Here is a 20,025-nt window from a genome sequence, read left to right on the forward strand (position 1 = left end):
CTTCCAGAACGTCTACTCTGAGCTGAAAAAAGATCACGAAAAGGTAAAAATAACATAGTCTTCTGTCATTTTTACTTGCTGTCATTGTGGTTGACAGTTGTATTTCTTCCTCTGTCTTTATTTCACTGCACAGTTAATGGTGCTCTCACAGTGCCGGTGTGGGGACGATCCAGGTGTACTTGATATCTTTTACATCCCCTTCCTTTCTGACTCAACTGTTTTCTACATTGCCGGATTGTCTCTCCACTGAATTGTGACGCATGGTATCAGTTTTGCTGTTGCTGCATCTGGAAGCATTCCCATGCAAACCATGATTAACAACAGCCTAAATCACTTGTGCCAAAAGAACCAGCTTCACCCTAGCTGGCGTGCGAAAGCCGCTCCACATGGGCAAGAGTGCAGAGATCAGAACAACATTTTAATGTGGTCTAAATCTTAACAGGGGTGGGGTGTAATAAATAAGTCAGCACCCACAATGCAGATGTCTGAGGACGACACGTGCACAACTGATGGCTGTGCATGGGCTGCAGTATTTTTGAGTATGCTAATAGTAGCTGCTGGTACACTAAATGGTGCTATGAAAAGAAAATGAAAGGGGCTTCTGTTTATTTTACAGCGCGACTCCTGATCAGGCTATAAATGCTCTGAAGAAGTGTGGGGGGTGCTTTTATCTTGTTTCCTTCGAAGTCTCCATTTTTTTTTTCTTGCCTTGCTGATGCATGTTTACTGACATTGAATTGCTGCTCTCGACCGATTCTCCAATTAGATTAAAAGCAAATCAAATGAACACACCTTGAAATAAACAGAATTTTTGTTTATTTCCACTGAAGTGCTCTTCATTGCTGCATGGACTGCAGTAGCTTGTGACTGATTGCAAGGCAGCGCCTTTAGAGCAAATATATTAATTTGATTAGGTACCCCTGCAGACTCCTAAGCAGGCCTTTAAAGGATGCACATCGCTCTTCAAAGCTTCCAAAGAGGCAAAATGCTCTAACAGCAACCATGTTTCTTAGGAAACATTTCAATAAAGTTTCATTAATGTCAGGCCTGTATGGTAGGAACTGCACTCCTGCACCGTCTCTCCTTTAGAGGCAAAGCCAGTTTTCCATCTACCTAATCTATTTGGGAGATGCAGAACCCAGCAAAGCTCAGGACTGCACAAGGGGCTTTCAATGAAATGTAACCAGATTTGTGCTTGCTTCTTAGAAACATAAAAGTATCTTATTGATGGTAACTGTGTTATGTCAACAGAGAGCCTGTGATCGCTTTTGCTTAAATAAATTGCCTTGAGGGAGTGTTTCTCACTGGTATGTTCTTGGGGGGGGGAAATGTAGCCACGTTATCTTAGGATGACTGCACACACAGGATTCATCCTGTGTTTATAGACAACGATAAGGTGGGAGAGCTATCAGCAGAGGCATTTCAATGAGGTACAGCTTGCTGAGTTTGGATTTACATGAACATTTTTTTCCACCCCACAGGAGAAAGCATTCTTTATACAAGTCAGTCTCCAATAGTGTCTCCTCAGCTTTTGTCTTTTCTCCCCTCCCCTCCTATATTCTTTAACTTGACTGTTCTTTAAATAGTGGCATGTTTTCCTTTTTTTTTGTTACACCGAAGAACAAAAGAGCAACAAGAACAAAGAAGCCTTTTGAAATGCCTTAATGCAATTGACCCACTAAGCACAGACTTGTATTAGGTTATCGGTGGCTGAAATCCCTTGTGGCGCGAGACATAAATCACACACGTCAGTCCTCTTTCGTTTTTCTTTTCTTTCTCCCTTCTCCCTCTTTCTGCAGCCTGCTGACTTTTGTGGTAGTCATAGGGCTTGAACCCTGACTAGCCTCTGATGCATTCTATTCTTCATGTGTATATGACATTAATATCATCACTCTGCTTGCGTTTATTTAACAGGAGTGGTGTTAATCCCAATTTTCCTCTTTTTTTTTTTTATGGTTAAAGTCTTTTTTTTTTTTTTCTTCTGTTTCCTGAAAAAACCATCCATTTGCTGATGGATTAGGGTTGTAAAATGCCAACAGTGGACATGTAGCTTGCTCAGTATTCAGCGATCTATTGTGTCGCCCTTAAACCATTTGTGCTCAAATTTCATCTAATGCAGTTTGTGGATTTTAATTTTTTTCATTTGGATTCTTTTGTTCTTGATTATCTGATGAGCCGACTAAACACATTATGCATTAACACTGCTGGAGGATCGCAGCCTGCGTTTTCTCACTTCTAATGGAAGACCAGGGTAAAATCAAAGTGTAATCCTAGAAGCTCTAGCATCACGGACATTGAGCCAAAGTGGCAGGTGCCTATTATAGCCTCCCTCCATTGCTAATGTTCTCCCTCTGTTCCCACTGATTTGAAGTCGGCTTCATCGCCTGAGAGCCGCAGTGTAGTTCAAGAAGTCTGTTGCTATCTCCTTGGCCACGTCTTATACCTGCCAGAGCTCTGGCAGGTATAAGACGTGGCCAGCCGAAATCTGAACTGTGGAATGAAAGTAATTGAGTGAGTTCTCTCTCTATGCTGCAGACCAGTAAAGGACCTAGATACCACAGGGACATGGCCTAAGCCCGTCAGGTGGCTTTGTGAGATTTATATAGACTTACATCACAGCTTAGCAAAGACCTGATATATGGAGGCACTGCAGTCTTGTGCTTAGGGGGGAATTTTACTTTCATGACAAGTGTGGCTTGGCTGCAGTCTTGACACACCCTGGCATGCCGTAAGGCAGATGGTGTGTCCCCAGGCGACGCCGCTGCTCTCTAGCACCCCTCTCCTCAAAGCCCCTTGTTCCTCCTACTGACAAGTAGTCATTAGTGCAGTGGGACAAGAAGAACACATTGGAACAATTTGGATATATTAACCACCTCCTCTGTCCTATCTTGAATTGGACTGCAGGGCTTGTATGATGGCACCAAATAGACTTTATCTGACTGTGAGTAGTTTAGAGATCTCCAAGTGCAAAACAATGACCTGCGTGGGATGAAATTCATAATGTTCTTACCAGCTTATGGATGACAATAAAATACCATATGTGTACACATTACTGGTCTAAAGACCAAAATAATAATAATGATATATCAGTACTACATAGTTTCATTTGATATTGGTGGGGAGACTGAAAACTAGTTGGTCTGATACTTAAGTTTGGTTTTGAATTAAAAAAAGATGAGTTCACATTCGGTTCTAACTGAAATACAAACACAAGCAACATGCCGAAAAACCTTTTACTTCCCAGCTATGAGCCTCATATATACATGCACTTTACCATGCAAATCATTATGACAAGCACTTATGAGCAGGAATGAGAGATCATGATTAATAGTACTGTTAATCACAAGTGTGGATGCATCCCTTTAATCCGTCCAACAGATTTCTTGATTGTAGCTCCAAAACAGAATGTTTTAAATTATTTAAAGGGTTTTTGAAATACTGAAAGCTCCTGCAGATAAGCAGAGAAGAAGAATTCAAGACCCACTTATCACTGATTGCACATAGCTGTTTTATGTTTGTAGTTTAGGAAGGTAAAATGATGCTTGCGTTTGAGTGAAGTGTTTTGCTTTCTCTGCCTACCCGTGCTATGCTACTATCTTTGTTAAACAGCTAACATTTTGAAGCCTTGAACATTAAGCACTGGTAGACTGCAAGACTGATTAATATTAAATTCAAGCTTCTGGCAAAACAAAGGATGGCGTTTGAATCTCAAATAATGGCTTTGGTTTCTATCCACGATTGCATCCATCCTCTCTCTTTCAGAAGTTTTGTGCCCAGCCTTTATTTGTCCTACATTATGTCAACAGGAAAGGCAAAGTATGATGTCATGCATTTGGTGTGGTTCCACGCATTACTCGAGTGATTGCCATTATTTCCTGAAATTTGCTCAAACATCCTTTGGCCCATGATGAAGGTGCATTAAGTGGTAAGGTGATTGAGTTCAAGCAGGGAGCTCTGCTAACACACTGCTAGGAGTAAACATACATTATAGTATAGTTTTTGCTATGTGAACATGGGAGCTCTAGCTTGTACTCGTACATTGCTGTGCAGTTGTATTGTGTTAAAGTGAATTCATCTGGAGGAAAGCAGTTATGTAAATGAATGATACACCTTTTAAAGTCACTTTAAGAGTCACTCTGCTGCAATAAGTAAACCACAGTAAGATATCTACTGGACTTGTTTGCCATTAAGGAGAATCCAGTTTTTATTAATGAGGGTTACTTATTCTTAGATTTTGGCTGTGTTTGCAGTTTCTGTGTCTGAAGTGGATTTGCCACATAATATGATTACCGATGGCTGTTTTCAAGCAAGAAGGTGCAAGATGGTAATGATACTGGATCTGATGCATAATTTTAGGGTCTCTTGGGCTGCAAAGATGTCACTTATCAGACTGCCTGAATTTTAATCTCGCTTTTCTGTAAATATGTATATCTTTTGCAGCGCAAAAACAAACCAGGACGATGTTTGTATTGGATTTTTCCCGCTGTTTGAATTCACAGCAGCAAAACATTCAAGGAACCCATAATTATGTTGTGGCAGAAGAAAAGTCCTAGTTATTTTCCCCAAACAGATGGAGAGTGAATACTGAAGAAAGCAGATTTAACTCAGAGTAGCTGCTATGAACACATCCGCGGTGCTTTACTTTCTATGCTATTATAGCCTAATCCACATATAGTGAGGATGATCTGAGCAGGAATATACCTGCCAGCGTTTCCCTGTCACTAAGCAGCTTACAAATTATCCCTAGACAGTGAACTTGCATTTAATACTTGGAAACTTTTCAAGATGTCTTTTTCTTCTTTTTTTTTAAATGTGTGACTGCATTAAATGATACTTAACCTTGATCGATGATGTTAAAATTCCTGCGTTTCTGGCACGAATTTTGAGGGTGTATCTGTGCATTTTCTTCCCTGAGGGTTGGCAGGTGTGTGTGTGTGTGTGTGTGTGTGTGTGTGTGTGTGTGTCTGTGGCACTCTCATGGGTGGCCTGGATATGGAGTTGGCTTTCGGGGAGTATGCTTTCTCTGCGGCAAAAATGGACAGAGGTTTCTCTCAAAAGAACGCTGGCTCGGTGGAGGCACAGCATGGCGAGCATGAGCCTCAGTCCACCTCCACTCTGCCCCTCCCACTCCCATCCACCAGATGAGTGATGAGCTTGTTTATAATGAGACCAAATCCCTTCCTGTTACACATGACTCATTGGGTGTAGTGCCAGTCGTACATATTCACACAGTCATTTAGGTGTTTTCTTGTTTGTGCACTGACCTTTTAAAAAAGAAAAAAAGAAAAAAAGAAAAAAAAAGGCTCTTTTACTAACATGTTTTCAGATTACGTAACACGCACTGCCCTGCCCTTCTCTTCTCTTGTAACCACTGATTGGTAGGAGCAGACAGAGGCTCCAGAGAAAAAGTGCGTTTTCTAGCCACTGGTCCAAATGACCTCAGTCACACACCCTTATTAGAGCCAGTGCTCAAGAGGACAGATGGTTCAAATGGGAGTTTATATCCTTTCAAATTCAAGGTCCACAGTTTTGAAGTGGTGTGCTCATAAATGAAGCAAACATTTCAAGGAAAGCAATATCCCCCCAAGGCACTGTACAAGTGGGCTAGCTTTGCTCCCTAAAGGTTTGAGCTGTATTTCTGGGTCTCAGGACATCCACCTAATTGCCATCCACTGCACAAAATGCTCAGCAAAAAAGCAAGACTGCAATTAGCCGTGGCTCACTGCCAGCTCGGGATAAATCTGCCAAATTGTTTCTCTTAAGAAAGTTGAGCAGTTGTGGTCTTCTTTCCTCTACTTTTGAAATGTAGGCCTGTCACAAGGCTATCATATAATTAGGCAAACCAGCAGTAGCAGAGTGTGCTGTAAGGCTAAAAGCTGAGGCATTGTGGCGGTGTGCTGGGGCATGCAGAGGTGGGGCATTATTTATGTATTTCACCCTTTATTCTCTGGCTTGCCCCAGTGGATATTGCTTGGTACTGTCTGGGGCCAAAGTGGTGTCTGTCACAAAGCACCATACTCATGTTGAGTGTTCAGCAGTGTTCCCCAGTTGCTCTTTCAAACTTTTTCTCTCCTTCAACCTGACCTTATTTCTTTTCTTTTTTTAAAAAATCTCCTACAGCTCATTATTCTTGAAGACTACGCGGACCCTTTTGATGCTGAGCAGGCTGGCGGCACTCAGACCACCACAGAAAAAGTGACAACTGAGAACGATGGTTACATGGAGCCATACGAAGCCCAGAAGATGATGGCAGGTAGGTCAACATGTTAAATCTTCTCTCTAGTCACCCTTTTGTGTGTCCGCGTGTGTCACATGACTGTTTCTAACCCTCTCCACACCTGCAGTAATCACAAGTTAAGGACTTATTGTAGTGGAGTGGTCATTAATATGCAGTGTGATGAGGTTATATGAATTAATGAAGAGGCTCAGATGCCCTGATGCCATTTTACAAGACAGGTGCAGCAGAGCATAAATGACTAGTGTGTCACAAAAGATGTCAAACCATTTTCAAAAGCTGTGACTTTGCTCATAAAAAAAAAATCATGCAAGGATTTAAATGATGCAATGCATCTAGGAGAAGGAGATTTTATATGTATATATTTTTCATTGAACTGTGCAGACACGGAGACAACCCCTTGCTGTGATTTCCAGGAAGGCTTTTTTTTTAAATTCTCGACAACAATAGCTGTGTGCTAACACAAGAATTTAGTCTAACCACATTCCCCATATGGCTTCGTCACTGCACGTTCATCCTGTGGCTGAGCAAAGCGGTGACAAAGAGCAAGGAATATGCACAAGGAAAAAGAGAACTGAGGAAATATCTTTAAGCAAACAAAACAAGTGGCAGCTGTTTTCCTCTCTTTTACTGACTTTAGTATCCAAGATGAGGATGATGGAAAATATGAATAGCAGATTTGGAACTGTGAATTGACTAAAAGGTATTGTATATGATAGTCCCGATCCACAGGCATATGATCCATATACAGTTTCCTCTAACCAGCCCTTACATTGCTCCATTTGCTACCACGGAGGCAGGACGTGAATGTCTCTGTCCCTCTACGACAATTTTCTTTTAATGGGCCTCCAGACAATCTCTTGTTTTTATCTGTCTTACTGGTTTGACCTCTGGCCGAGTCTTTGCCTCTGCAGAGTACAAAAACTCAGGATAAATCGCCTCTCTCGGAATGAGAAAGCCGTAAAAGGAAAAAAGAAATTTCAACAAGACTTGTGGTATCGCTAGAATCTTGAGCTTATTCCAAGTTCTTGGCTGCTTTATAAATTTAACTTGACACAGCTCTGCATTTGGCTATATTGACAAACAGTTCTATTCTGGCAGTAGCTGTCTGTTTGATTCGATTAAGTTTTCACTTTATTTTTGTGGTCGTTGCTATCTTTGTAACCTGAGGTGGTGTTATTTTCAGGCTTCCTGCTTTCATTTTTTATATGTATTGATTGCCATTTTTTGGTGGGGTGTTGTATAAAGAGAGCTTTGAAGAGATCTATATATACTTACTGTCTATATTTTAATATTCAAAGTCCTTGGATTGCTATTTCCTCAATGGATGCCATCAGGGACATGAAAGAAGTTATTACATTTAACATACTGGCCACATACAGCGCTGTGCAAAAGTCTTGAACATCCCCTTCGATCGTTTATATTTTGATGCCCAGAAGCGAGATGTTCTTGTGATGCAGTAAAAGCATACCTGGATAGATAAAAAAACCCTTGGATTGGCCTCCCCAGAGTCAGGACCTCAACAGTATAGGATCATCTTGACACAGAATGGAACAAAAGCCAAGCAACATCCAAAGAGAAAATACATTTTGACTGTCTTTTAAGAGATGTATTCATGAAGTCCACTTAAAGAAACCACAAGAAAGCTTCAGGTTCAGGCTGTGTTGAACAGCAGAGGCGATCGTAGCAAATATCAGAAATGTACAAACTCTGTTTTTGCCTTATACCCTGTATTTCCATGTATGTTTGCGGATGTTGCAGTAAATCGCTGCACCTATTCCCCTGGCAAAATATATAAAGAAATTATGGGTGGCTCAAGACCTTTGCACAGAACCAAGTATAGAAGAAACACTGGGGATGAATAATCTTTTTAGTAAATGCTTTCCTCCATATTCACACAGCTACCAAATTCCAGATTCAAACTTGGAAGCTGCACACTACAGCCCCACTGGTACAGTTGGGGGTGAAATGCCTCACCCAAGGGCGTCTCAGAGATATAATGAGGGTCAGGCTCTTTCACTTTCTCCCACTGTGCAAGGCCGGATGCACGCACCAATGCATCAACATACTGGCTATGCTATAGAGTAATTGCTGCATCTTTCGTTCTGACAGCATCTTAGTCAGGCAGAGCTGCACACTCAGAATTTCATCAGCTAACAGGAGAAGGAGGAACTATTGCACAGACTGCTGCACTCTAGCAAAAGAGGTCCTTTTGACCCTAATTCTGTCTAATTATGTCACTATTGCCGTTTCTCTGACTTTTAACAACAGCACTGTTGGGAATAAAAATTCTCTTTAGCTTTCAGACTGTTGTTTCTGTAGCTTTAAGAGCCTTGCTTCTCAGCTCTTGGTTCCACAGATGGGTGCAGATGGACACCAAACCCTAAACATGCCAGCACAACATAAACTTTTCTATTTATGACTGTCAAAGCAAGTTTTAATTATTTAATTACTGCTGGCCAAATTTATACCGTCTATAAAATGGTCTGTCTACCTTCTCATAAAATGGACCGTAACCGTCTCAACTTGCAAACTAAAAGTTGTGTGTAAAATAGTCTCTCATAAAAACATCTTTCCAATTAATTTTAATTCCGTTGTTTTCATTCTAATTCTGTTTGTTTTAAACTTCCATTGTTTTCATTCAAATTCTATTCATTTCATTGAAATTCCGTTGTTTTCATTCAGATGCTGTTGTTTTCATTCAGATGCTGTTGTTTTCATTCAAATTCCGTCGTTTTCATTCAAATTCCGTCGTTTTCATTCAAATTCTGTTGTTTTCATGTCGTTTTCATTCAAATTCCGTCGTTTTCATTCAAATTCCGTCATTTTCATTCAAATTCCGTCATTTTCATTCAAATTCTGTCGTTTTCATTCAAATTCTGTCGTTTTCATGTCGTTTTCATTCAAATTCTGTCGTTTTCATTCAAATTCTGTCGTTTTCATTCAAATTCCGTTGTTTTCATGTCGTTTTCATTCAAATTCTGTCGTTTTCATTCAAATTCTGTCGTTTTCATTTTAATTCTTTATGTTTTCATTCAAATTCCGTCGTTTTCATTTAAATTCCGTCGTTTTCATTCAAATTCTGTCTTTTCATTCAAATTCTGTAGTTCATGTCGTTTTCATTCAAATTCTGTCGTTTTCATTCAAATTCTGTCGTTCATTCTAATTTGTTTTCATTCAAATTCTGTTTTCATTCAAATTCCGTCGTTCTTCTAATTCGTTTTCATTCAAATTCTGTCGTTTTCATTCAATTCTGTGTTTTCATGTCGTTTTCATTCAAATTCTGTCGTTTTCATTCAAATTGTCGTTTTCATTCAAATTCTGTCGTTTTCATTCAAATTCATGTCGTTTTCATTCAAATTCTGTCGTTTTATTTTTTCATTCAAATTCTGTCGTTTTCATTCAAATTGTTCGTTTCATGTTTTTCATTCAATTCTGTCGTTTTCATTCAAATTCTGTCGTTTTCATGTCGTTTTCATTCAAATTCTGTCGTTTTCATTCAAATTCTGTCGTTTTCATTCAAATTCTGTCGTTTTCATTCAAATTCTGTCGTTTTCATTCGTTTTCATTCAAATTCCGTCGTTTTCATGTCGTTTTCATTCAAATTCCGTCGTTTTCATTCAAATTCCGTCGTTTTCATTCAAATTCCGTCGTTTTCATTCAAATTCTACTCTTATTCCAATTCTATTGTTTGTTTTAGAATTCTGTTGCTTTCATTCAAACTCTGTTCTATACATTCTAATTACGTCGTTTTCATTTAAATTCTTTTGTTTTTGATCAAATTCTGTTCTTTTCATTCAAATTCCATTGTTTTCATTCAAATTCCGTTGTTTTCATTTTAAGAAGTAGACTGAAAATGACTCATCTGCTGACTTTTTAACTGTTTCTTTATAGAAACTGTTTCATCTCAACTGTTTCATCATCTTCTTCTAGCTTTTTATGTGTCTACACGTCTGCGCTCACCTCATTCAGCAGACACACACGTTGGTTCAGTCGAAGTGTGAGCGTTTAATACATTTTCTCATCAGTGACAGTAATTATACTGTAGTGTCTTCAGATAACCTCATTTGAACTGCATAGTTCCTTGTTTTGTGACACAAAAGCCATGTCATAAATACCGGGAACCACAGACTCAGGTATACAATTCCAAGAGTTTGATGACATCTTTAGAGTTTAATCGTTACTTGTGGTTTTGCACAGCTTTGAGTAGAAATTTGGTTGTGATCAGCCAAAAGGCAGCTGTATGAACAACAGCATGATTAAGCGGAAGTTACTTCAAAGACTGGGACATGCCAGCAATTTGAAATATAAGGAAAAGAAGAAGAACATTTGAGCATTGCTGTTATTTTCAGATTGCTCCCTAGAGGTGTATTCTGGTCACCTACATGTGTATGTCTGTGATCACTGTGAGCTCAAATTTGAACACAGTTTCTGTGTTAAACTGACCCAGATTTCACTGGTGACAAGTGCTTGGTTTCCAGTTAGGATTTAAAAATGAAAGGGAAGAATTCAGTGGAAAAGTCTGTAGCATCCAAACTCAGAAGAAGCACACTGATCTTCAGTGTCAACAAGACTTTGTGCACCATGAGTTCATTTCGAGGGTCAAGTTTAGAATCAGTTCAACTTTAACATCCTAAGGCAACTGAGGATGAACATAACTTGAACTGTGGTGCGTGTCTTGTTGCTGTGCGCCTACACACAGTGCACTGAAAAGCCTTCACTGTGTCAAAATGGCAACTCTCAAACTTGAGTTGGAGGAAATCCAGTGTACATTACAGATGCACATGTGCAGGTGGTCACAAGTGACAGTGGTAATGGAAGCAGTGCCTGCCTCGAAGATGAGTCCAGTCTTTTTTACATCTGCACCCTGATGATCATACCTTGTAATAATGAAAGAAAGTCTCCCCTTATACTATATACTATATAAGGATGCTTATCTTTTACAACTTTGTATCAAAGGCATATTCCACTGACGTGCACATGCATTGATTGTTTTCTTGATCCCTTGCCATTGCTATAAATGAAATTTGAAAGCTTGCACACCTGAAAAAGATTGCTGTATAGATTCTATTATTAAAAAAAGAATTATGTTTTTAACTGGTTTCAAGTGAACTGTTTTGAGACCGGAAGGTGTTATTTTGAAGATACAATTATAATTCCTTAACAACATTCACACCTTAAACACACAAAGACACACATTCAACCTCATAGTGGGAGGTGTGTCATGTAAGGCCTGAGGCAAAGTGCCACAGCCGTTTACATAACAAAGTGTGCATTCCTGCTATTTGTGTGTGTTGGCACGCGCACTGTCGGGTACTGTTGTACGCGTGTGTATGTGTTTGAGACCGAGACCTGTGTGCCTGTGTATGTGCTGTGTGCTCCGTGTCTCTTTTCCCAAGAGCCATCCTTAGTGAGGTTGAGCTGGCTGATTTATGGGCCTACTGGAGGGGCATGTCACAACTTCCTTAACCTGAAAAGCCAGCCCCACCCCCCCATAAGCTTCTCCGCACTGGTTGCTGGCAGGGAATCATTGCACCTCCTGTAGTTATGTGAAGATGTGCACAGACACACTGTCTTTATGTTTCCTGCGTGTGTTTCTAGAATGCCTTGAATGTTTGTCATGTCTACACGCGTCAGCCTTTGCATGTGCTATTTCTGTTTGAGAGTAGGAGTCTGTGGTACATGTGTGTATAACCCCAATAGAAGACTATCCCCCCTTATTACTTGTGATATTAATGCTTATTGTGGCATGCAACTAATTTGAATGTTTATGACAAAAAGACGTTTTCCTTTCTAGTATTTCACACCTTCCCCTACAAGCATACACACACATCTCCTCAGCTATTAGCGTGGCCAGGCTACAGGAAATAGCCTATGACCTAATCATAGGAGGAGTTATTTGGGAAAAGAAAAGCCTGAATAAACCCTTGCAATTTTTTTATTTATTTTTTTTTTTTATCTCCTCCACTTGACTCCGTCATGCATTACTGTAGCTGTTGAGACTTGTTCCACTGACAAGTACAAGGGGCTGGACTAGTACTGCAGGGCAGCCTGCGTCAAGCTATTTCTCAATGAACACACACACACACACACACACACACACACACACACACACACACACACACACACACACACACACACACACACACACACACACACACTCATCCTCATGCTTCCCAGTCAGCTAGCCAGGCAGACGACCATGTGAGAGATTTCCCACAGTACAGAAGAGGCCTGTTGTGCAAACATCTTGCACGATTGAGCTCTCCTGAGCAAACAAACTCCAGCACGGCCCACTTGCCAGTCCTCAAACCGTAGCTACACCACACCAAAAATGTGTTTGTATTTGGAGGTATCGTACAAAAATAACCCAGTGTGAAATATTTTATGCTAGTGGTGAATTTATTACACACAGTGTCAAAGTTGTAACCTCAATTTGTCCTCATCCCATCTTTTAGGTCATGCTCTGTCATTTCACAGCATGGGAGTTGTGCAAGAGGGCCAAAATGCCCAAAGGAAAAAAAGAAAAAAACCTTGATGTTTTTCCATGATGGTTGACTCAGAGTAGATGGGTGTTCATTCCTTCTCTTACTCTCTCTCTTTTGTGACTGAAACGCATGCCGGGAAAAAGCTCCTAGATTTGGCACCTCATGCACCGCACTCAAAATGCTGTGGAGACCATCCATTGCCAAGGATGATTCATTAGCCATGGAGTTAGTTATTTCAGTTACTCATGATAGTGTGGTGTTAAGCCTCCGTTGCCTCTACAATATAGGTGCCAGGAATATTACCAGTTTAGAACTAGTTTGAGTGGATGAGAGAACATGTTTAGATGTGTCATTGTTGGAGATGGAGAAAGTGAAAGGAAAGAGTTGAAATAAAAGCAAAAGGCAGGAGAAACTAAATCAAAAGAGAGCAACTGTCCATGACAGAAAGTAAAGGGAGTGACAAGAGAAGGAGACCTAGAGGCAAAGACGGTGGGAACAAATTCGTGTTACAGCACCTGTGGGTTACTTTGTGGAGTCTTTTTTTTAAGGGAAAAGAATGGAAGCATAGTGTGCCAAAAGGTTTCCACCTCCCCCACACTCGGTCATGGCAGTCTAAACTCACCCCAGGCAATGGCAGGTACATGTGGCTGCACATTTCTTGGCCTGTAACACGGCTTTTATTGCCTCAAGCTGTAACTCGAGGGATATCCGGAGCCTGTACTGACAGTGGCACTTTTGTAAAGTGATATGTTTTTTAACATTTCTGGAAGTCCGTGCAATCATTATATGAATTTAGATTCCCAGGAGTGTTTTGTTAGTTTAGCATAAAATGATTCAGCAATTATCCTCTCCGGTTTGGTTTTCTGTTCCTTCACATCAGTCTCGGAGTATTTGAAGAATTACTTAAGAATTACCTCAGCAAAACATTTATGCATTACCCCAGCTGATTATAGGCAGCTATAAATAAGTGCTGACTGCAAGGCCAGTAGCTGTGAACTGGATAGGAAAGTGAATAATTAACACCCTCCTCCTTCTCTTGCACCTTACAAACTACTATTTAAGGGCATTTGGGCCATGTAATTAACTCAAAGCTGCTCTTTTTTTTTCCCTCTCTCTATTTTTGTACCAGTTTAAAAAAAAAAAAAAAGTTAAAACATGAAGATTTCCTAACAAATGAGAGAAATATCAGTTTTTGTACTGTGTACTGACTGGAACATTATGATGTGCTGCTAATTTGGGGTAAGAAGTGTAGGTGGATTTCACAACAATGACTAGCAGAAGAACATTCATAGTGAAAAGAAAAATCAAAAGTGAAAGTGCATTACTTTACATTCTCAGCAGAAAACTGTTATAATGAAGCTGTGGAGCCAACAGCACGAGATGTGGGAAACGTTTCCATGCCAGCCTCTGCTTTAAGCAGGAGAAGTTATGTGAGGTCACCAGAGTTCACTGCTTGCACCTCACTAACAAACTTTATCCAGTAGTCTGTATTAATAAAAATAACATCAGTGGCGTCACTCTTTTTAAGTTGTAGTGCAGAAAGATACAGCATGTGTATATGTTTATACTAATATAATCTAATATAATATAATATGAGTTTCTATTAAGTTACTTGACCTTCCCCTTCTTCAGTCTGGGACTTGGACACTTTTTAGACATGATTTATTGCAGTGTGTCAAATTAATGTTAGAGATCGGCAGGACAGGTAATGTTTCCTATTTAGCTCCCACGTTAGCCAATAGCCACTACCATACTGAGAACTTAACAGATGGCTTACGTTAGTTGTGTGCGCTGCCCATGTTAGCATTGAAAGTGATACAGTTCTTAGACGTTGCTGAAACAGCAGCTTGGCTGACCTCTCGACTGACCTCTCATAACATGTTGTTCGGTGTTGTGCGTATCAACTACTTTTCATGTGTTCGACTGTTAGTGAGGGGAGGGGCTGCGTGCCTGCCTGTTTCCAACCAGGTTCCATAGTTACAGTAACCTTATTTTCAAGGTTTTCTACTCACCACAGAGTCTCTACTTATCCCACTGAGGCTGACTATAATGTATGAGTGTTTATTTAATAGATAACAGCGAAACGGTCCTCTTTTACACTCTGCTCTCTGACTGGTCATTAAGTCTGCACCCCATTCACTGCTGCTTGCCAGATGTTGTCAGAAGCGAGCTACCCATTTATGTCACGTCTTCATGATCCCATGAGAAGTGACTGACAGTTATTACACATTGATCTGACAGGGTGGTACCAAGTGATGCAAAACCAGTCCTTCACAGTCCCAGAGCTGGTGTCAGGTGGTCCTTTTTTGGCTTGGTGCTATTGTTGGGCCCATATTATTTTAACTTTTAAAAATGGTCTTGTCAACAAAATGCGCTGTGTAATAAGAGCAGAGCTGGGTCTTATTTCTAGAAATACTGAACTGTAAAGTGATCCTGCTGAAGAAAGGAACAACATTTAGAGAAGAACTGCAGTTTCATCTAGCTGTTATGTTCAGCGTGGAATGGTTCGGTTTGATGGGTTTCAATATGGTATGCTGGTGTTTTGGGACATAAATTTCCTTTTTCATTATTTCATGAGAACATGAACTACAAATGAATAAAATGTGGAGATTTTCTTTGGTTACTTCTAAGATTTCATTGGTTCTTTGATTCATTTATGAAGCCTTATCCTCACATAAGGAAGATAAATGTCAAGCTCTGCTCAATAATTAGCTTAAACAAAGACACCCACTTTATAAATAGTCTGACTTCCTCCTCTTCCTTGATTCCCTGTGGCTATAATCTCTGGTTTGTTAGAGGAAGTAAAGGCTAAGTTGTTTCAAAGAAACACGTGGAAATTTTGCTGTTATTTGAACTGTTGTTCAAATAAAAGGGACGTAACTTTTATCTGATGCTCAGCCGCCAGAATGTGAAAAATGAGCCTCTATTGAACTGTGCGCGGTGCTGAACAACAACACATGCTCAGCAAAATATTTCCTCCCTATACTGGTGTTTTTAAAACAGTTTTTGTGTGCTTCCTTGACTTTGACAGTGACATACAGTCCAGCAGGTTATGGCTATGTGGTTTTGTGTATGTGTAAGTGTGTCTCTGGCCTGCTGGATAATGGCCAGCAGCCTCCGTGGTGTGGACGGTCATTTGGCAGAGCTGAGGAACGGAAGGTGTAGGAGGTGGGAGGAGAAGGGAAGAACAGGAAGACTGACGACTTATTGATGAAATGAGAAATCTCTAGCTCAGCCTGATAACCTCCCTCCCTCTCACTTAGTGATGAATGGCATCCAGCACTGGAGCTCAAGCAGCTCACACATGGCTTTGTGCACGTCGGTGCTGCATTTGTCGATATATATTCTGCATTTCCATTAGATATTCACACACGCGGTGATGAGAGAACAGCATTTCAGTTAGCCGTTGGTGTTTCGCTCTGTAAATACAAAAGCAAAAATATCTGACGACATCAACTTTCTTTCTTATTCTTTTAAATTTGATAGATTAAATGATTCAGCGGTTCACTGAAAAAGCAGCAGTAGGTTAGTCAATATTGAAAATAACTGAGTTACTCCAACGTCACTCATCCATAAATCACATGATGTTGTTTGGCTTTTGATGAAAACATGATGAAATCGTTACTTATGTAAGAGCCGATTCCTAGAGCCAAGCAGGTTTTTGAAATGGAAAGTGAGGAGGTAACGTGACTTCCACATTACAGTTCTGGTATGAAAACCACCATATAGACGCCCTTATCATGCTTTCTGTGATGATGTCACTTGAGCGTAATTTGGTCCGTCGAGGAAATATTTATATATAACTGCAGTTATTGTTATTATTGTGTTTTATGGTCACACACTACAACTGGTATGACAATGAATGATTTTTAACAAGCTTGCAGATGGACATAGACACAAAGGCACCAAAATTAGCAGCACGTCTGCAAGGAAGCAATGGGTACTGGCAAGAGAGTTCTCTCAGGCCTCTGATATCCCACTGAGTCGGTCTGTGCCAAGCCAAGGATGGCAGACCCACTATCCAGACCCACTATCCATCCGTCACAGCTGAGTGGATTGGGAGGGGGGTAAGGAGTAGAGATGAGGGACTGGGCAACCGCTATGGCGCAGGTTGGAGGTGCTGAAGTCATTCATTTTAAAGGTAAGATTAATGACACCATTAATCCATGTCTGGGCCACTGCAGAGGAGGACAGGGCAGAATTCATACTCGCTGCTGGCTACCTGGGGCCTGCGGCACACATGCATGAGCTCTGCTAATGCACGCGTGCATGCACAGAGGCTGCTCTCGTGCGCTCCGTAACACTTTTCACTGAGTCATTTTATATGTCAAGTAGCCATTTGCCCTGAAGTGGTGAAGGAACTTCAGGCTGTAGTTTGTGTCCTTGTTGGAGGCAGTTACTTTATGGGAGTTATTGGTCTGATTTTTATTGGCTGGCTGTTGAGAGAACAAGCGAGAGCATGACAGACTCACTGAATTACTAATAGACAAACTGATAGCACCAATCTCACCTCAGACGTGTGTGTGTGTGTGTGTGTGTGTGTGTGTGTGTGTGTTGTTGGTGTGTGTGTGTGTGGTTTTTTTGGTTTTTTCTCTGCGGAATCGACGGTTGAGCTAGAGTGGAAATCGGCCTGTTGACACTCTGGTGTGACAGAGAGCATTTAGGTGTGAGTATGTGCGAGTGGGCGGCTAGCACTCTGCAGCTGTTGAAGGACACGAAAAGAACAGATGGGGAACCAACAAAAAAAAAAAACTGGAAAGACTGGAACACTCGGCACTCACAGGGATGCAAATGTACAATATACTTAAGCCAGTACAAAACATTTAAAGGCATAGAAGGCTCTGCTTCTTTTTTCTTTTTTGTATGACAGAAAGATTCAAAATGTGCCTCATTAGTTTATTAGTTTCAGTGGCATGAATTTTGAGGTGATAGTGTGTGAATGTTCATAAATCTCACAAAGTAGAAAGCCAGTCTCAGAGGCAGTGTTACAGTTTGTGTTTGTCACTTTTGTAACTGTACAGTTCAAGCCGTGCTCGCGTGCAGTTTAAGCTCACCTCCACATTCACCTGACTTTAGGTGAATGTGTTTTAAGGACAGCGAAAGAATGAAACAGAGGAAGGAGATGCTCTGCAGTGCATACAAAAGAACAGCTTTATAGTGTCTGAAATTTCATTCAAGCTCCAGTTCTGATGTCTCACATCAGATATTTCACCAAACCACCCAGAATGTCTCAGGTTCATTTCATTAGAGACTTAGAAAAATGAGAAATATTGCGATTACATTTTTCTGGCACTTTAAATTTCTTATATACAGTGTTACTACTCACTGTTGTTTCTGGGTGCTTCTGGGTGAAACGGGTTATTTTTATATCTGATCGCTCGCGCTTGTCTGTGTGAGCAGTGCAGTCCGAAGACACTTGGCGGGTAACTGCTGTTTCATTGTGATTAATGCAGGTGGAGAGGCCCGTTGACAAAAAGGTTTGGATTCAGAGGGTTTGAAGTGCCAGCATACTTCTTCTCTCCTTTTCTTTCTGCCTTCTTTGTCTTGTTTTTTGCTCTAGTATTCACCTCATGGTTTTTCAGGTTCTTGCTATCATCTAGCCAGGAGGCAGAAGTCTGGGACATTCCTGTTGTCCCTGTGATAGACAATGGATTAAGCTCCTTTATAATAAGCCTTGTTGTCTTGTAAAATAACCCAGCTTTTTTTTTCCTTCCCTGGAAGCCAATTTACTGGTGACATTTATTCAGGAATGACCTTCTCCGGATTTGTCTTCCACAGACACACGCCGTTATCTCCCCTAGCAGAGTAATCCAGCTATTATTGTAGCTTGATTTAAACATTTACCCTTTCCTTTTTTTAGTTTTTATGTCTTCACGTCTTTGTGCTGAACAATGAATACGTGTGTACTATTTCTATTAATGCTGTATCACCTAACAGTCATTTTGGCTCCAGCGCATCTGTTCTGCTTTGCTCCGTTCGGCTCACGAGCACGTGATGTCAGAGTCCCTCTTCTTTATAGAAGATGCCATCCTAAACTTGAGGTGACTAATTAAAATAGGGAACCAGCACTATAAAGACACAAGGGAGATTATAACCTTATCAGAGCATGTCAAGTGTGTGTTCGAAGATTCGAGATCCAATTAGCCAGATGGATGGTTACAGCATAACACGCTCTCCTGTGCATACATTCCCATCTGCATGTTTTAAGCCTGGTGCTGGGGAAAAAAATCTTTTTAGGTCTTTAAAACTGCAAGTTTTTGTAGCAAACATTTAAATCAGAATGAGAATACTTTAATAAACCCTAAGGAAATTATGTGGGTTACTGTTGCTCCAAGACAGTAACAGACTAAACTAATTAAAAAATACAATATATTACAAAGTTTACAAATTTAATATATACAAATCACTCAATTCTAAATATCAAGAATATTTCAGTAGTGAAATATATAACATTGACATTTAACTCTAACCTGTGAACTTTGCACACGCTCTACAGTAAAATAATAAATGACAGAGTGTAACTATTGCAGTGTTTACAGTGTGTTAGATGGAGGAGTTGTACAGGGAGATGGCCACGAGCAGGAACGATTTCCTGTGTCGTTTAGTGGTGCTTTTTGGTAATCTCAGTCTGTCACTGAACATGCTCCTTTGACTAGCCAGCACGTCATGGAGTGGGTGGGAGCTATTTTCCAGCATTGTCCTTATCTTGGACAACATCTGCCTCTCAGACACCACCCTAAGGGAGTCCAGCTCCATCCCCACAACATTACTGGCCTTGCAAATCAGTTTATTGAGTCTGTTGGCATCTGCGACCCTCAACCTGCTGCCTCAGTATTGTCTGACAGATGCTGAAAGACCTCAGAAAATACAGACGACTCTGGCCCTTCCTGTAGAGTCCAGTGGTGTTTTTAACCCAGTCAAGTTTAGTGTCTATGTACACTCAAAGATATTTATAGTCTTCCACAATGTCCACATTGACCCCCTGGATTGAAACAGGGGTCAAGGTTTTCCAGAAAAAGAAAAGATACACATTTGCAGCTATAAGACCAACACTAGCATTTAAACGTGGCCTTGGGAGACTATGGCAGCTGTTGTTGTGTCTTAAATCTCTTCTTTTTTTTTAAAGATGAAATATTTCACACAGGCAATCTGTGACCTTTTCCCCTCATTACTGATTCCATCAGGAGGATAATTACTCTTTGGAAAGCCTAATATTTGTCATTACGGGACAAAATTCAGAGTTTGGTGTTCTTTCTCTCTAGGTCTGTAGCACACCCTACTCTCTTTGTTCACATCCCATCT

General features: G+C 40.5%; 1 protein-coding gene across 6 annotated transcripts in view; it reads left to right on the top strand.

Moving 5' to 3' along the window:
• Positions 1 to 20,025, top strand: part of zgc:158464 (uncharacterized protein LOC791139 homolog) — a 95,066-nt gene that overhangs the window by 8,954 nt on the left and 66,087 nt on the right. For all 6 annotated transcript variants that reach the window (XM_042218663.1, XM_005912889.3, XM_005912888.3 and 3 more), the window contains exon 2: positions 6,121 to 6,253. In XM_042218663.1, the coding sequence (XP_042074597.1) occupies positions 6,121 to 6,253 (133 nt within the window). The remainder of the gene's footprint in view (positions 1 to 6,120; positions 6,254 to 20,025) is intronic.

The sequence above is a fragment of the Haplochromis burtoni genome, unplaced genomic scaffold, assembly GCF_018398535.1.
Source record: "Haplochromis burtoni strain Fernald_Lab_line unplaced genomic scaffold, NCSU_Asbu1 Contig_2, whole genome shotgun sequence".
Classification (NCBI taxonomy): domain Eukaryota; kingdom Metazoa; phylum Chordata; class Actinopteri; order Cichliformes; family Cichlidae; genus Haplochromis; species Haplochromis burtoni.